General features: G+C 39.5%; 1 protein-coding gene across 1 annotated transcript; it reads right to left on the minus strand.

Moving 5' to 3' along the window:
• Positions 1-2,933: 2,933 nt before the first annotated feature.
• Positions 2,934-19,217, minus strand: zmp:0000000760 (collagen alpha-1(IX) chain). The gene is made up of 27 exons (XM_042433208.1): positions 19,177-19,217; positions 18,569-18,680; positions 17,247-17,370; positions 16,213-16,606; positions 16,041-16,118; positions 15,852-15,947; positions 15,712-15,765; positions 13,127-13,180; positions 12,979-13,032; positions 12,845-12,898; positions 12,622-12,675; positions 12,481-12,534; positions 12,342-12,395; positions 11,913-11,966; positions 11,709-11,753; positions 11,556-11,609; positions 11,415-11,468; positions 11,270-11,323; positions 11,055-11,126; positions 10,934-10,969; positions 9,274-9,318; positions 9,152-9,184; positions 7,939-8,085; positions 7,275-7,451; positions 6,389-6,479; positions 3,767-3,844; positions 2,934-3,454 (listed from the first exon to the last, which is right to left on the minus strand). The coding sequence occupies exons 2-27, from the start codon at positions 18,645-18,647 to the stop codon at positions 3,252-3,254; spliced, it is 2,292 nt and encodes a 763-aa protein (XP_042289142.1). The 5' UTR covers positions 18,648-18,680; positions 19,177-19,217; the 3' UTR covers positions 2,934-3,251.
• Positions 19,218-19,498: the final 281 nt, after the last annotated feature.

Raw genomic sequence — 19,498 nt, forward strand, 5'->3', positions numbered from 1 at the left:
GAGATGATTAGGGTTACATAATAAATTTGTTTGAGGTAGGATAAGAGGGCGCACTGGTTTTATTGCAATATATCAAATTGCACCGAAAACAACTGCAGCAAATTTGATGTAATTAAAATAAATTGCCACAATACAATCAAGTAAATAAAACTGCGTGCCAAGTGGGTAAAGTCAGTTTGAAACAAAACATTGGGCACGGTTTATTACATCAAATTGTGGGAATAGGTGAAATAATTTGTTTACAGAAATTATGTAATTGTGTGCTTAAAATAATGAAAGTGAGGGAACTATTCACATCTAAACAAGGGCATGAGATCTATTAAATGTGCACACAACATCACATGCGCAGTTGTGGCTTCTAAAATATTTTCTATCCTTCAGTTGCTGCTGGACCCTGTTATACAGTGGTGGCCCACAGCCGTGCTCCCAGACCTTTCATGCTTGTGACCCCTTAATACAAAGCAACGTGTTACCCCTTTTGTCAGGACATTATATTAGTTTATGCACACCACATGCTTTTGTGTGTGTGACATATAAACTGTGCACTCCTCTGGCATAACACTCAAATAGTTATGTTCAGAGACAGGGTGTTAAAGAGCTCTGGGTGTTGCCAGAAACCCACGCAACTGATAACTACAAACTTTTGACTTCCATATAGATAACAAATTGGCCCTCAGGCAATCTTATGAGAAAAAGGCAGATCAAAGATGCTCAAATGTCAGTTAAAGGCCTCCTCTCTACTTGGCTATTCATAACTGCAAGTTGATAACTGCTCCCATGGTATTGCCCCGCAGCCTCAAACAAAAGGAATAAAGACCTTTTAAAAGATTCTTGCATTGCCCTTTAACTCTTTTCCCCTCATGATCATCAGGGGACCTGTTTTGTGCCAGAATTTTTAACATTTGTGGAAAAAAAGCAGAGCAAATATGAATTCCAGTCTCATGTCACTTTTGCAAAAGAGTGAAATCATTTTGAAGCCATTTAATAAGCTGAATTTTTAAAACAAACATGCAATTGGTTTGCACAAATGCTAAAAATTGTGCATACAAATAATGAGGACGCAAATGAACCAGAATGAGGTTTATCTGCCCACACAGCAGCTTCTCATTCTGCCAATTATGTTACAATGTGTGAATGTGGTAAAAACTTCTGTCAGTAGACTTAATGAAATCTAGAGTTGGACCTAACAGCACTCTGCTCACTTTCACTTTTACATAACACAATAACACATTTGGCTTATTAACTATCAACTACAATTTAGTGTCTGGCAGTTCTCTGAAACTTTTTAAATAACTGTGTTAGGACAACATAAAACCTCTCTCTCTCTAATAACCTCTGATTCTGTGCCATCACTTTGAAGCTAAACTGTACTGGGTCTTTTAATCAACTCACATGCATTAAAGCGTATTTATCGTGATCACATGTATGGTTTGCCACAGAAATAAATAGTGAGCTTGTCTCAGGCAAGTGGTTAAGCCCAGAAAGAACATTTCGGAGGATAATCATGGATTAGTAATAGTTTCCATGACAGAGGTGGCCATAGCATCCTTTGATGGAACAAAACAGAGCAGGGAATGGCACACATGATGCTGCAGTCGCAGAGGAGGTGGAGGATGACGATCTACAGTCGATGGGCTTCTCAGAGGAAACAAACATGAGCCAGGAAAGACACTAAGAAGAGCTACATGCTGAGCTCCTCCTGTGTTTCCCCCTTAAACATGTTTCTCCATTAGATTTTAGTTGTGGAAAACACTCATTCATTATATTTTCACCTCATTAAGTCCTTTTGTGTGCTGCAGGATGGGTGGAGCTTTCCCCAGGGTACATTGATCACAAAGCAGGGAAATCCCCCAGACAGCGTCAGTCTATTGCAGGGCTAATACAGATAGATAAACATGGCACCTCATACCTAAAACAATTTGGAGTCTCAATTCCACTTGACCAGCACATTTTTGGGCTGGAAAGTCCACACAGGAAAGCTCAGGCCAGCTCTTTGTTGCTGTGAAGCAACAGTGCCACAACAATATCCGAAGAGTCACCATATTGGAAATGTTGCTATTTGTGACATTGTTTGTTCTCATTGCTACAACAACCTCGTGTCAGCATGGGGAGTACTGTAGGTCATTAACTTTTCCGTTAACAGCCAAACTCATGTTGTAATCACTGAAGTCAAAGGAAATATAATTAAGATTTGGAAAACACTTTTTTGCAACCAAGAATAAGTAGAGGTTGGATTTCTAATCATTGGGAACAACATCTTTACAGCACTACAGTACTCCTAAAATCTGGACAGATTTTAAAGCCACTATGTGCAAAATTTCAATGTGATTATAGCATTTTTGCCATTTGGATTGCATTAGTTTTGGTCCATAGAAAATTGAGACCATATATAAACTGGTGCCACCATGTTCCATTCTCAGTGTCTCCCGTTCAGATTATGTGGGGGGGGCAGCAAATGTCAAAAGCACTGCCACAGTGTCTTTTTTGATATAACCACTGGGATGTGGTTATATCAAGTTGGACATTTTCCAATCCTGTAAATAGAGGCTTTAAGGAATATATGGATTTCTATATACAACATCTGTACTGTGTAACATCCAGGTTATGATGAATGTTTTAATTTTAATAAATGCTCAAGTGTCTTATAAAATCTGTCACAATACAATCAGTAGGACTACAGACAACTCTAAGCTGTACTATTCTTGATACTTTTAAATATTCTACCATTTTGTCCTCATCTGAAAAACTACCATATCAGGTAAACAAACACATTACCATCGTTTTTCCTGCCTTTGCTCCAGTAATTACACTGACTCTCAATGTGCATGACAGATATGGCTGTGATCATGAGTCTGAACCATTGACTCACTCATGAATTTCTAAAAAAAAAAGCATTAGTCTGATCACAAAAGTTGATACCATTTTTTGGGTTTTATTATAAAGAACAGATGTTTAAAGAAAATTCAGACTTGTGAAATCATTTTAAATAAAACTATCACATAAAGATGGTATTTTTGTACAAATATATACTGTTACCGCTCTCTGTAGGTGTTGTTTGCAGTAACCTGCTTTGTTGATCCTAGAAGTTCAAATTTTGTATTTGCGTTTCGTCAGGTTTCAGTTGGAATGCATATTTACATAGAAAATTCAATTTATTTGGCCAAACACATATTAACAAAACAATCAATTCAGCACCTTTTACTCCTTTAACTTCAAAATATTCAACCGTCCACATAGACTTTTTTTTCCCTCTATGGGCGATTCCTCAACCTCCGGGGTGCTGGCTGAGGTGTCCCAGTGGTGGCGTTGAGCTGAGCACACCCAGAAGTGACGCAGACACCTGGTGGTCCTCTGAGACCTGGGTGGCCCCTGAGTCCTGGCCGGCCTACATGTCCCCTCTCACCCTGCTTCCCTGGCTGGCCGTTAAAGGCCCTTCCAGAACGTCCACGCTGACCTGTGATTGAGGCAAAAATGTTGTTTAGTCTTTGCGCCTCCCAGTCTGCTCAGCTATCTGTTTTCACAGATTCCAAGAACTGTACATTTACAGAGAAAAATCATTTCTTTTTTGGCAACAACACATCCCTCTTACAGTAAGGCAACACCACCCCCCTTTTCCTGGGATTTGAAGCACAGACTCAGCTGAATACAATTTTTACGCACAGGCACAGATGTGGACATCAACTGAACTTTTCAAAAAGAAAAAAAAAACCCATCTAATTTGAACCAAATCACAAAACAACATTAAAATTTTGGAAGATTAACTTACCCTTTGGTCCCTGGTCTCCAGTGTAACCAGGTAGACCGTAACCCTTGGCTCCTTTATCACCTTGTTCCCCTCTGTCACCTGGACACCAGACACACACACACTTTTTTCTTAGGAGGAATGACAGCAGACAGGCCAAAATACTATTCTCCCAGGAATGAGCTGTACTCAAGAACACGCCGTTCATGTTGATTAAAGACCATATGTGTTACTGAGATCATTGTTAAATAAATGTTTAAAATACCTTGTAAATATTCTTCGATTTCATTGGCTTGGCATGGGAATATACCATCAGTATGACATCATGCTAGGGCCTCTAACCATGAATTAGAGCTGAGAACGTACATGTTAGCCTACAAGTTTTACAACGCTGTACTGTACTTAATTCAGCAGTTTTACACAGAGTGGTTCTTAATGAATGGTGGTCAAGTGTTTTTTACCAGTGATGGAAAGTATCGAGGTATATTTATTCATGTAGTGTACTTAAAGGTGCAGTGTGTAAGATTTAGTGGCATCTAGCAGTGAGGTTGCAGATTGCAACCAACTGAACACCCAAACCTCTCCCTTTCCAAGCGTGTAGGAGAATCTATGGTAGCCGCGAAAAACGCGAAAGCCCCCCTCTAGAGCCAGTGTTTGGTTTGTCCATTCTGGGCTACTGTAGAAACATGGCGGTGCAACATGGCAGGCTCCATGTAAGAGGACCCGCTCCCTCTGTAGATATAAAGTGCACAGTCTAAGGTAGTGAAAACACAATGATTCTTATTTTCAGGTGATTATACACTTATTAAAACACACTTATGGATATTATATTCCATTTCTGCCAAATCCGTTGCACTAGATGCCACTAAGTTCTACACACTTCGCCTTTAAGTCCAATGTTGAGGCATTATACTTGAGTATTTCCATTTTACACTACTTAATATTTCCAGTCCAACACAGTTCAGAGGGAAATATGTACTCTTACTCCAATACATTTATTTGACTATTAGTTACTAGTTTCTTTTGTTGTTAATATTTTACGCACAAAATATGATGAGCTGTATTCCAGCGATTTAATATTGTTCTTCCATAAAGTTGAGGGACTTGTGAGAGACAGATTTTAAAAAATAAAGGTCAAAATTGATGCAGCAACAGCTAACGTATCCTGACTGTTAGTCTCAACTACTAACCCAGCTCCCAAAATTACTACACTACTAACTACACTACCCATAATGCAACCTGATGACATTTTTCATGAAAACCTTCCTGCCTGGTACATGCCCACATCTTTCAAACTCCACACCCCAGTTTTTAACACAGGCTTTCTGTTAAAATGTTTTAACAAATGATTTTAACAGGCTGAGTTTTACTTTCTTTGAAAAAGTAACCTGAACAATTTGGAATTTTTTTAATGCATAAATACATGCTTTTACTTGTGATGTAGTATTTCTACTTGGTGGTATTGATCATAGTTAAACACATCCCACGACTCTCTAAATCCGGTGCTTGGACGTTGTGCTCATAAGTTTACATACCCTGGTAGAATTTGTGAAATATTGGCCATTTTTTGGAAAATATGACTGATGATGCTGAATTTTTTTTTTTTATTTAGGGATAGTGGTCAGGTGAAGCCATTTATTTTCACATAATTGTGTTTGCCCTTTTTAAATCATAATGATAACTGAAATCACCAAAATGGCCCTTATCAAAAGTTTACAAACCCTTGAATGTTTGGCCTGATAATAAACACACAAGTCGACACACACAGGTTTAAATGGCTATGAACGGTAAGTTTCCACACCTGTGAGAGACCCTGCACATTTCATCCAGGGCTGCTTTGACTTTCCTGGATAGTGAGCCATGAGGTAAGCAAAAGAACTGTCAAGGACCTCCGAGAAAAGGGAGTTGAACTTTATAAATCAGGAAAAGGATATAAAAACATATCCAAAGATTTGAAAATGCCAATCAGTAGTGTTCAAGCTCTGATGAAGAAGTGGAAAATTAAGGGTTCTGTTGATACCAAGCCACAGTCAGGTGGAACAACAAAGATTTCAGCCACAATTGCCAGGAAAATTGTTCAGATTGCAAAGAAAAACCAACATGCAACTTCAGCTGAAAGTTGCATGTGGCTGTTTCAAGATGTACAGTTCCCAGAAAAAAGCTGTTACTGCACCAGTGCCACAAAACAGCCCACTTACAATATGCCAAACAGCACCTAGACAAGCCTCTAAACTTGTGGAACAAAGTTATTTGGAGTGATGAGACCAAAATTGAGTTTTATGGTCACAACTATAGACACTATGAATGGTAAACGTCTTGCAGATTCTGCCAGGGTATGTAAACTTATGAGCACAACTGTATGCAACACCACCTTTTTCCAACAAAGTCCCATCTACGTCAAACCAGTGAGAAAAACACAAATATAGAAATCTGTCATGTGAAAAAAACAAAACCATTTTAACTTTGGCAGAAAGTTTTGTGTTCAAATTGGACGCCATCAATCATAGTAAGAAGATGATTAAGAAAATAAGTTTTCAGGGCCTTCAAGTAAAGAATCTTGTTCTCCCTAAAACAAGCACAGGTGAATTATAGTTATGACGACAATCATATTCATAAATGTAATCCATCAGTTTTGTTTTTCCACACCTGTTTCTCCTTGTCGGCCCGGATCTCCAGCTTCTCCGTAGAATCCCTGCTGGCCCACTTCTCCATCAACACCATCATTACCAGGGTCACCCTGACAACATCATCAATAGGAAAAATATATTGTTAATCTTTTCTATGTTTTCAGTGAAAACCTTGCAATGTTTTTTTCTTCTTAGATGCTTTTTCAAGTCATGAATTAAGGTTCCACTCTCCTCGGACCAGTGCTGTGCACAAAAACTGAAAAGATTTATTGGGCTGATCACTCATACTCTGCTTGGAAAACACTGTACAGTACTGGTACATCACTACTCTTGGTTTGGCATTAAAAACCACAACATGAGGCTTACTAACCATAATCTAATATAGTGGAATATTTTTTATATAGTCATGGCTTCAAGATCATTTATCAGCATGAGAGTCATTGTTATTAAAGAAGTTGTGGAACATGAACCGCTTCTACACTGCATAATAATGTGAAAAAGCCTTTCCAATCCAAGGCCAGACTTGATACTCTCCAAAAACCATTCAACACAGACCAAGTGTCTAGTCTGTGACTCCTTATTTGTCCTCATGGAGACGTGGAAAATCGTAATGTTTTCATTCCAAGCTGTTCTGCCAAATACTTCAGCTCGCTTAGTCCAGTCCAGACCCTTGCAATGTGTTTGCATTTTACTTAGCCAGAGAGACAGAAACAAACAATGTATGGAGAATAGACTGTGCTCCAGCTGTACCACTATCTAGAGATCAAACTGATAATACTGTAAAACAAAAACAAAAAACAAACATACGTACACACACACACACACACACACATACACACAAAAGAGTGTGTCTATAGACTGGTGTATTATAGTTTGATCATGATCAATGGAAAACCCAAACTCACAGGAGGTCCAGGTGGTCCTTTCTGTCCAGGTGGACCTGGAGGACCCATAGGCACATCCCCATAGAGAGGACAAACAGCAGCACACGTCCTTTTCACTGAGTTGGCAAAGGTGGACATCTGCTCCAGGACCACTTTCTTACAGACCTCAATCACGTGTTGAGCGGGAAGGGTCGGGCCCTGTGTAACAAATCATTACCACATCCATCACTGGAAGTGACCCAACTCTGGGACATGTAATATGGAATATTGCAGGACAGGACATGCTGAAGCAATGGCAGCCCCTCAGAGGAAATGCAGCGAACAAATGAAGCCAAGAATATTTCCTTAGGCTCATTATGGATTTATAGCCACACTAAATGAAACCCTTGCTGTGAGTCACAACTAACTACAGGCTAATGAGAAGCTGTTTAAATGTGTTCTTGACACCAAAGTTGTTACCAAACTCTGCGTGTGTGCCAGTCAGTCAAATTACTTGTACAAATGATTACTTTGCTGTTACTGTGCTATCATTCATATAGATGAAGTGCTAGTTATAGTAGAGACTGAAGAGCCATGCTTTGCATCATGATTACAGTGTTGATTACATCAAATACTATACTGTAACACTATAAAGTTTGTGGTATGAGCCAAAAAACAAAAATTCAGATGCTTGTATTTTACTTACTGGTGGGCCTGGGGGCCCCTGAAAGCCATCTGGTCCTCCTTCACCTCGAACTCCTTTGACTCCAATGGGACCTGAACGTCCAGGTGGGCCAGCCGGGCCGCGCTTACCCCGTCCTCCCTGAGGACCCTGCTCTCCCCTGTCTCCAGCCTACAGAACAGATTAACAATATTGGTCATATCAAGTGCATCCATCAGAAAAAAATGAGAAATAGGTCATGTGCGCAAGGGCACAAACTTTATGGACAGCAGTAACAACTCAAAAAGCTAATTATATCATAGTAACTAACAGTAACACAGTAAACAAACAACAGTGACATTCTGCAAACTAGCAAGTAACCAAATGCCAGTGGTTTAAGTAAATATTAGCAGACATGCAAAGTGCTAGCAAAATTTTAAATGTGGAAATACACAAAAAATACAATAGAGGCATAATATATTATTGAATAAACTCTCTGGAGAGTTTCATTTAAATGTCAGAATGAGATTAAAACATGACCGAGAACTATGTTTGATGTTGAAATGAGGAGGATTCAGTTTTGTACAATTCTGGGTGATACCACTCTTCTCCTCTCTTAATGGTCCAGTGTTTAGAATTTAGAATATAATATTCATAAGTATGTTTTAATTAGTGTATAATCACCTGAAAATAAGAATTGTTGTGTTTTTGTTAGCTAAGAATGAGCCCTTTATATCTTCCACGGAGCCTGCCATGTTTCACCGCCATGTTTCTACAGTAGCCCAGAACGGACAAACAAAACATTGGCCCTAGAGAGGGCATTTTGCATTTTTCGAGTTTCATGGCCACCCTAAGTTCTTCTGCATGCTTGGAAGGGGAGTGAACAGGGGTTGTAATCTGCAACCTCACCGCTAGATGCAACTAAATCTTACACACTGGTTCTTTAATATGTTGGTAATGTTTTGAATGTTATTCAATGGACTGATTATACTTTTCAAGCCAGTAAAGGTTATGTAATCTTGCAGCAATACCAAATTCATTCAGGTGTTCTCATCAGTGGAAACTGGTCATGATCTCTCTTTTAATTAAATTGGAGGACTGGAGTGGAATTTTAGTGAAGTATATGGGGTATACCAAAACTCTTAAGTAGTAGTTAAGTGCTTTTTTCAGTTGTTACTGTTATTAGTTAATTATAACACCTTTTAAATACAAGCACATTTTCTGTAACTGAAACTCTAACAACAAAATCACACCTCACCTTTCCTTTTGGGCCCTTTACTGCTTTTTCTCCCTGTAAAAAAAGAACTAATTAATGTAATGAAGAAAAACATGTGGAGGTGTATAAAGATGAGCAGACAGGATAAATATTTAAGGCAGTACCTGTGCACCTTTAACTCCTTGGATTCCCTGGATTCCTGTGCTACCCTTTACAAGGCAAATGAAAAATAAAACATTTTTAGAAGCTTGCAAATATTTGAAATATGTGAATTTTTAAATTGACCAGTCAACAAGAGCATCTGTCAAACTGCCACAGTGATTGTAAAAGTAATATCAGGATTATAAGTATAGCTTTAAGCTGTATAGCTTTTTTGTCTGTTTATTTCTTCTAGTTTGTTGTGTGTGTTATGGCTGATGACATGTCCAAATAAGATCAAATTTAGATTTCGGCATGCAATGTTGTCTGTCCATGTGACTTTTTTTGACACCACCAAATCCTATACATAGAGGCTTTAAAATTGTACATTTTGTTAGTCAACTTTAGGTGTTTTAGAGTTCAGTCTCTCTAATCTGTTTATTTGCTTCTTCATCTCGTGCTGTATTTTGATAACTACATTCTATATGTATGATTTATCGATTCTATATGTTAATTAATGTTTTGGAGTGGTGGATTATGGTGCACGCGTGATTTTGAGACATTGCTTTGGATGTTTTGATGCATTTTTTCTCAGTGACTTTGGCTCATTGTTGAAATCCATTATAACTGCTGTAAGTCCCAGCTCATTGTAGCTGCCATCCTCTACAAAAAAGTATGTTACAAACATTTCATTTTTAAAGCCCCCTTTCAAGTCTACATGGGTAAGTGCTTATTACTCGTACTGTAGGTTTTCAATGAAGAATTTAGGTCCTGTGTGGGATTCTTAGACCAAACCTGATGATGTACAATATCCTAAATAATTGACACAACATAAGGACATAGGACAAGGTGACATTGCCTATTCTGTGTTCAGCAAATTAATCATTTCTCCTACATCAACCCTGTTTCATTCATCATCACACATAAAAGTCTACGTGAGTCATAAGACAAAGGCCTTCCCTTTCACACTAATGTTCATCCAACATCAGCTGTGGGTTAACAGCTTGGTGTGGAGGAGGTATCAGAGATGAGGGCTAAAAGGAAATCTGGTAAATATTTCAGTATACTGTACCTCAAACATGATTTCTTATTTTAAACCTAAGACATTTCTTATTTTCTTAATTTCCCTCACTAGATAATAACCCTGGGAACTGTCATATTCAATTTTTCTACAAATTAAAATGCTTCTGAACATTGTGAACATTTGTTTGCTTTATGGCATGCCACAAAAACATAAACAGCTGAAAAGCGGTTTCTGCAGAAATATCTGTCTCTGTAATTGGCGTGGAATGTTCTGTAAACACAAAGACCAGGTCCTGAGGGGGAGTTTAGCGCTGGTCATGACCTTCTGTCCAGATGGGGAGAATAGGACACACTCAGCCAATATCCTACAAGAGAAAGCACTCTGGATATCTAACTGAATTACTTGCTGAATTGCTTGTTCTGTCTTCTCATGGTTTTTTTTTTCAATTATTTATCATGAGTTTTGTGATTGATATGGCGATCAAACCTTTCTAACTGGTCTGCCCTAAAAGGGTGCAGGAATTTGAGGAATGGATTTGTAATACAAAACTTTCACAAATTGTTTAACCCAGAAAATACTTCCTGAATGGCTGATGGCAGCATTAAACAGTAATTTTACCTTCATTTTCTATTTCTAATGGGAAATGGATGAGGATGTATTACCTTGGTTCCTGGTTTTCCAGGCACACCCACGTGTCCCTGTGAAGATATGCCATGGTTTAATGGCTCGAGGAAAATGAACTAGTATTTGGAGGAGTTTAGAAAATTCATCTGGAGTACTTACAGTAGGTCCCGGTGGGCCGATAAATCCAGGTCTTCCTGGCTTCCCTGCAGAACCCTTGTAACCTCTTGGGCCCTCAAGAATAAAACATTTATTAAACCGACCTAAGGGACTGCTTTATTCTTTGTCGTTTTCCTTTAAGATGGTAAACTACTTTACCTACAAAATGTATTATGTGCTTGTCTTCAGTGATTGAAATGCCTGAAAAAGTGACTTACAGTTTGGCCTTGGGGACCCATTTCTCCTGCTGCCCCCAGGGTGCCTTTCTCTCCCTGTAAAAGACACAAACCGCAACAAATAAATCTTCCAAAAACAACACAATTGTACATTTATTTACAAAACCAAACAAGATCAGTCATTTACCTTTGCTCCACTTCGTCCGAGTTTTCCACTGAGGCCTTGTGGTCCTTGATAAGCCTGTGTAGAAACGATGACACTTAGAAATACAAGTGGATTGCTTCCATAATTCATCATTAAGATATCAATGTCAACAGTATACGATACCTCTATTCCCGGGTCACCATCTCTGCCTGTTAACCCCGGATCTCCAATAATGCCCTGAGGAAACACTATCGTTAGTATAAAACAGTCAAATTATTTTAGTAGTGTAAGTGAGCATTCAGGTGTGAGGTTGTGGGTGTGTCGGCAGTGAATTACCTTTGGTCCAATGGTGCCAGCTCTGCCCACAGGTCCTTGGACCCCCTAGTTTTCACAAGTTCAGACAAAAAACATATCCATCAACTTTAAAATGCAAATAATTCACTTTCAGATATTTGTGATGTTTGAAATATTGGTGGAAAACAAAGCAAACAGAAGGGAAACATCATGATCATACTATTGCAATCAATTTGTGATACATACAGGCTTCCCTTTCTCTCCAGGAGTTCCCCTCTCTCCAGGATCTCCCACAATACCCTGTTAAACACCATTTGAAACAAAAATTACATTTATGCACCCCATTTCATCCAAGAAGCAACATGGTGTACCAAGGAGCCCTCCTTCATATACAATAGAGTAGGTGATCGTTGCGGTTGAGGTTCCTCTTTCAGTGACTCACCAGTTTATGTTGATATAGTTCAGGCCCTCAGATCTCAGCCAGAATCCAGCCACATGAACTAATGTTGTTTATGGAGACGGCACATAAACCAAAAACATAGCTCTATTCCAGTGTATTACCACATTAAAAATGATTTACTGGCTCTCCGTGCACGCATGAGGGGATTTTGAAGGTAGACAAAGAATTAAGAGTGTCTTATTATGGATCATGGAACAGGGAATCCCACAACCCACCTGCTTTCCTTGGGGCCCAGAGCGCCCAGCTGCACCCGTGGTCCCTTTTTCTCCCTACAAATTAAATAAAACCATGATGTCAACAAATCATAATATCTAGATGATAAAAAACAGACAAATGGGAAGGAAAGATCAATACCTTAACTCCTTGAAACCCAGGAATTCCTTCGTATCCTATTTCACCTTTAGCGCCCTTCAAGGAGGCCAAAATGTTAATTATACAGCAATTACATGATCACTTGCAAAAGAGCTCACCGCTGTGTCTGAAAGGTTAACGTACAACTTCTCCTGGTTTCCCAGTCTCTCCAATGTCTCCAGGTGGCCCCCGAACTCCCTTTAATTACAGGCAGAATGTCAAGCCTTTGAGTTATCTATAAAGTTGTACAACTGCAACAACAAACTGCACAAAAATCCAATGAAAAGTCTGTAACTTCATTAGCTGGCTGCAGAATGCATCATTAAAGTCGTCCAATTAAAGCTTTAAACCCAGCAGAGGAGTTTACCTTGAAGCCTGCTGCCCCTTTTAATCCTTTCAGTCCCTTAGGGCCTCTGTCTCCCTGTTAATACAACATCTCGTTAATATAGATTTGCAACATTTCAGGGTAAAGAAAATAATCATCTGAGAGTAATAAATTACCACTTGGCCCCAGAGTCCTCTCATTCCTTTCTCGCCTTTGATTCCCTCTTCACCCTGAGGATGTGTGTGTGTGAGGTTTCATTAATGGATATTGAGAACAGGCCAAACTGAAGTGTAATCCTGATACGAGCATATAAACAGATCTTACCTTTGGGCCTGGCTCACCAACGTTGCCATAGTCTCCTGTGTTTCCCCTGATCCCCTGTAATACAAGTTTGACTTAATCACAAGTGAGACTTGTTGCACTGCAACTATCAGTTTATGAATCAACTAGCTTGAGAAATAGAGCGTAAAATGTGAACATGATGAACTGTTTCCACTGAGAGACGTCTCTAATAAGTTATGGGAAATTAAACTTTGGACGCATCAGCCACACAAACTGTTTAGTTATGACAGCATTTGCTCCTTAATTAAACACATGGGAAGTAGCAGCTGACTTTTCTGGGAAACTACTGACCCAGCATTTCACCTGTGCTGTGACGTGGTCATTTGTTTGTTTCTGTTTTAACAGAAGTGTGTATTTTGTTTAAAGCATCCGAGTAGGGCTAATTGAACTGTCCTGTCTAAACTTCAAGCTGATACTATAGGCACCAAAGATGTATAGCCTACAGCTGGTCTTTCTTGCCAAATGCAATTAGGATGCTGGATTCAAGGCTGCTTTGAATTTCACTTCTCCCATTTTGTTTTATCATAATGTATTTTCTACTGTATTTATGTATTTTAATGTTTCTTCCCATCACTTGTACTGTATTGTCAATCATTTTGTATTTTTTTAACGCTATGTGGTGAAGCCAAAGATAATCTTCCATAACATGGACATTAAAGTTGCTAACTAACTAATAGTTCGACGTTTTGGGAAATACACATTTACTTTCTTGCTGAGAGTTAGAGGAAAAGATCAAAACCATTTTTATTTCTCATTTCTCATCTAACTCTGGGCAAGAATGGGGAAGTGTGTTTCTCAAAATGTTGAACTATTCCTTTTGCATAAGCTTTAAAGCTCATATGACAAATAAAGGCTATATAAAGGCTATATAAAGGTTCATATAAGCTTATTACAAGACAAGTATTGCATTCGATAAATTTCAGTCAAACTCAAATTAGCCACATTAGTGGAAAATTTATACATGCATATTCAGCAGGATTTAGGAAATATTACTCATAAATATAACAAAATGGACAACTATCATTTGCACAGATGCTGACTTCCTCAGTAGTAGAAAGAAAACTGTTTTCCACTTGGCTCCGTTTCACTGAGTCAACAAACACGTTAAACAAGGCCAGGATGCCTTTGTGTTGTCGGTTTATTTGATCATCTCACCTAAGACTGTTTTTAAGCAAAGTCAGCTGGGCGGAGGTTAACCTCAGAGATGGCCGACAGAACGGCGAGAGTCATGAGCGTGAACTTTACGACATTTCTAGGGCGGTATAGCTCCGACAAACGAAGGACCACACATGAGATGGACAGTTCATATATCTGTGCCAGGAAATGCCCTCCTCAGATGCCAGCAGGGGAAGAGATAAACATGTTGAGGCTCTATGATTCACAAGCTGGCAAGAGGTCAAAACTCTAACGAGTCACACAAGACAGATGTTTACTCCCAGATGAGCTACAGCTGCAATCCAGGACATGAATATGTAGCATGAACAGCTCTGGAATTGTGCTCTGTGTGTACGTGTGTCTACCGGTGGACATATGTCTGTGCAGGCAGCATGGGGGATTTCCTTGAGTGCAAAGGGCATGTTAAACGCCAAACCATCACATAAGTATATAAAAAAAACACTCCTTCTTTAAACACATGTTCTCTGGACTTTGTTTAACAGACACTCAGATCTGCTCCAACATAACAGTGACTGCTAAGCATCAAAGAGATTAACAAATCGTAAATTTAAAGTGGAAATAATCACGTCTGCAGCTCCCTGAAGAATATGAATGTGAGTGTATTTGTTCATTCACTGATCCATGTGTAGCTGGCTCCTGCAGCAGAACACTTTTCTTCTTCTTCATTATCATTTTCAACCCTCTTCCTCTCTTTCCTAATATGGTCTTCCGGTGGTGAACAGGGTTAGCCTTATCCACAAAAATAAAGCATTTACAAAAGAAAACATTTGACAAATTTCACACAGCAGTTACGCAGACTAATGCCACTCATTACAGACACTTGGAGGGTGGTTATTGCTCAACTGCCTGTTTTTCCTGTGTGTGTGGGATTCATTACATTTGGCTCCGTTTCTTCCAAATGGAAAAGCAAAACCATTAGGAATCTTGTGATCTTTTGCCAGTTAAATCCTATATTCTAAAGCAAAAGGGCTTGTGTTTTAAGATGCAAATGGCTATTTCAGAACAACGAAAACAAATTTATTGTCACATCCGTATTGGTTCGTGTTTATCTTGGCTTCCCTCTAAATCTTTAGCAAAGCAGACATGAGTTTTGAAACTATGAAAGGAGCCCCTGTGTTTACTATCGCTAAGCGCTTCTGCTTCCAGATCTGTTTCCATCCTGTCGTGTCTCAGTTGTGCTTCTATTGCCATTTTCCACAGCTTTGCTGCTGTCTCACGAATGAGTTTTACAATGTCATTTACCCACAATTCAGTTTAACTCTTTCTTGTGCAGCCAGAGGAAGCGGGTGCTGCTCACGCAAAGAACACAATGACTAAACACACCAGAGCACTCATGTATCCAGTGTGACATAACTTTTTATCACTGAGAGACATATTGTACATTTATTTACCCAGTTTCCTTGTCTTCCCTGGTCTCCGGTGTTTCCTGGAAGACCTTCGTGACCCTGCAGAAGAATTTTTAAAAAGTCAACATGTCTCAACTTGCCTTATTAATATGTTCAGCCAATTTTCACTGCATATGTGCACTCACCTTTGGCCCCGGAGGGCCCTGAATTCCAGGTTGTCCATGCATACATTTGCAAGACGCTCTTCCAGCTGTCAGGCCAATCTCTGCGTACCCTCCACACTGCCACAGTGAGAAAGGTGAGAGAATGGTTTTAAACTAGAAAAACATCTCTAACAGAGGGAATGAATATCTGCCAAATGGGAGCTGACTCACCACGTTGGAGAGCTCACAGCAGCCCTCTGAATAGGCCTGCTCTGGGTCACATGACACCTCCATCTGCTGGAGGTCCACCTGCAATGAGGTTGGAGATAATACAAGAAATTAAAGTTGCATCCTCAGTTGCAATATTAATTTAGAAATAGAGAAATCCGAGCTGTGAACGTACAGACACTGAGCGGTCTCCTGCAGCCCGCTTGACGATGGAGGTGTACCCTCGGCGGATGACTGGCCTCGGCTCATCAATGGACTCCACACTGACCTCTTCACAGTCTATCAGCAGCTTCACCTGGCTGCCCTTCACACTCAGCGCCAACTTGTGCCACTCGCCATCAAACAGCTTTTCCACACCATGGAAGGTCCTCAGCATCTGGCTCCCACGGGGGCTGGTGTAGAAGAAGTCCAAGGAGTGCGTGTCACCCTGGAAACGCAGGCCGACTTGCTCTCGTCCCTCGGGGTCACTGACCTGCCACAGGTTCCAGGATTTCTTAGCCGTGTCCTTGGTCACTTTAAACGTTGCGATGACGGAGTAGTCGGAGGGAAGACCATCTGGGTACACATCACTGTGACGCAAGAGTGAGGTTTAGAGGGATGGAAAACACCAAACTGTAGCTGCTTTCTTCACAAAACAACAATTAAAGGCTTTCTGTGGGAAGGGTTTTATTTATAGTAAGTAGAAACAGAGCTTTTTTAACTTTATGCTTAAATTCCACATTAGCATATGACTTGGTACATTAGTTTCAACACCCACATTTCTGTGTGACAATTTTTTGATGATGCACTGCTTAGAAAACCCTTCTTTGTGTCTTTAATTTGACCAAAGTACATTGTTACTGAACTCAAAAGGCAATGCTGCATTGATTACCAAGCAAGAAGGGTTAAAAAAAAACAAAAAAAAACCCAAAACTTAGAGTCTACAGCCATGCTAGCTGCTCTGTGAGGCTGTACTTAGGCAGTGCTTTGCGTATAGCTAAATGCAAATGCCAGCATGCAAACATCCGTGCGATGCTACCACGCTGATGTACATCAGGGTACCATGACATCACTGCTGCATGAACACTACAGGGTGTGGTCAGAGGTGAGACAGACTTTAGAGTTTCAACCAGAGAGGGCAGTAAAACACTCCATTATGATTTTAAGTTACTCTGTGATCATATTCAGCTTCATTGAAATGAACCTGGCTCATTGAGACCAGTACTGTACCTCATGGTCCTGCGTAGATGGATGGAGGGATTGACGCGGTAGGCCACCGCCTCAGGTTTAGAGCCATCCACTCGCCTCACTCCTCTCGACTCAGGCACATGAAACTCCTCCAGGAGATCAAAACCTCAAACACACACACACACCAAGCTTAGTCTGACGTCACACTGATTCAGCATCAAAGGTGCTGGATTACTTCTAAATCTTACGTCAGCGCTGATATCACTAATGTTTTAAATAGTCACATTACTCATTTTCATTAATAATACCATCTCCTCACAGGTACGATGAGATCATTTATTAAACCCATTAACACGAGGAGGCACACGGGTGGATTTGGTGACTAAATTCTAAACACTGGAAGTTTTGTGCTGCAATGAGATCAGTATGGATGAGGTGTTTTTTTGTGAAGTTAAATGTGTAGATGAAATCTGATTCCAAAAGTAATGACTCCAGTAGAAAAAAAGGTAAAAATTTGCATAAAACAAGACATAGTGGCATCTTCACATAATATCTTTAGTTGAAACCCTCAGGCTCTTGGTGAATAGCAAGAAAGGAAGACTGGTGTGTGATCGATATGTGTTGATTTTGTTTTTAATCATGTAGCCATGGCAATAAATACCAGAGCATCAGGAGATTTTAGTTTCACCCCTTGTTTGTTTTGGCATATATAATAAATTTGCGTGCAGTCAGTCAGTCAGTAGACCTACAGTATATATTAAATTTGACATAAGAATGAAAATAAGTAGTTGGAATGATTATTATTATTATTTATTTCACATATTTAGGAGTCAGTTTCTGCTTACACATGAAGGAAAGATGTCTAATCTGTTTCGCATTTGACATAAAACATTGTGTGAACTGGTTTATGTGCTGTAGCGGGAAACTCAGTCGCAGAGTTTCAAAGGCTCATATACACAACTTAACCCCAGTGTGACCTCTTGACCTGTGAGTATCCACATAGGCACTGAGAGCAGGAAATATGACACCTCGTCCACTGCTGTGAAGCCAAATATGGACTACGAACTGACAAACACTGACATCTGCTGGTCATGATGTGGTAGGAAAGTGTTCAACCCAGAGAATTACAGTAAGAGCAGGTAAATAAATTATATTATATGAATATATATTAACTTTATTTGACCAGAAAATGCCTTGCTAAGATTAAAAACCTCCTTTTAAAGGAACGTACCAGCTAACACGTCCACCACTGGACAACTATACACAACCAGCGCATTATATTGGTGATGATTCAGTGTTAGTGTTCATTTTTATGCAGTAGTATATTCTAGTCATCAAATAAGCATGCAAAAAGGAAAACTTACTTGGCAACTTTTGACTTTGGGTGAATCCCGAGATGGCAAAGAGTGCTGCAAACACCAGCATATCTTTGTAGGCTGGCATTTTCAAATTTTGAAAGTCAGAGGCTATAAGTGCCTGCAGTAAAGCAATCAGATGAATGGATATATGAGTATAAGTTGTTAATTAGGAGTCAGTCCTCTTGCATTTATTTCGTTCCAATACCATCAACCTGTACACTTAATTGTTAAAGATTTTGGCAGATAATAATAATGATAATTAGTAAACAGGAAAAAAAAATCAAAACATAGTATTAAAGTTCTAGGCCTGACCTATATGAATATAAAATCAAAATTGGTTAATAAATTTCCCCTAAACTCCCAATAAGATTTAAAGATTTAACAGGATTATCTTTCTACTTCATTGCTTTGTCCATGAAAACCTTTTTAAGATTCAACAAACTGGAGGACACAATTATCACTAAATACTAAATCAGATTCAGTACTGATCAAACAACTTTGTCCTGTTTCATTCTCTGAATCATCAGCAACCTCAACTTATTTCATTCACCTCCATAAAAACTACTTGCAATAAAAGATCAAATAAAATATCAGCGAATATTGTAGTTACTCACATATTCCTGAAAAACAAGGTGCCAGGGCTCCTGCAGATGGGTCTATTCCAGTCCCTTGTGTGAGGATATATCCCCTCTAAAGTGCCATGCCCAGGCCAGACTTTGAGCTGAACAGGAGGACCATTCAAACTAGAAGCTCTGGGTCTCAGAGGAGCCTGACCCCTGTGCTCCACTCCACCTTTGGTCCCAAGGGGATCTGTCTTCTCTCATAGGCCAGTTAGATATTCAGTCACCACGAGGTAACACTGTCCGGCAAACAGAGTCATCATGTGAAGGAAATGTAGGTGAACATACCAGGAGTCTTCATGTAGGTTAAAGCTAT

This window comes from Thunnus maccoyii, chromosome 14 (assembly GCF_910596095.1).
Source record: "Thunnus maccoyii chromosome 14, fThuMac1.1, whole genome shotgun sequence".
Taxonomy (NCBI): Eukaryota; Metazoa; Chordata; class Actinopteri; order Scombriformes; family Scombridae; genus Thunnus; species Thunnus maccoyii.

Bases quoted from the DNA above. Each gene is read 5' to 3' on its own strand.
- zmp:0000000760 (XM_042433208.1), bottom strand. From the start codon at position 18,647: ATGCCAGCCTACAAAGATATGCTGGTGTTTGCAGCACTCTTTGCCATC. The intron at 15,766-15,851 runs GTGAGTGCACAT...ATTCTTCTGCAG, and splicing joins AGGGCCCTCCGGGGCCAAAG to GGTCACGAAGGTCTTCCAGG. The intron at 9,319-10,933 runs GTAATACATCCT...TGCCTTGTAAAG, and splicing joins CTGGAAAACCAGGAACCAAG to GGTAGCACAGGAATCCAGGG.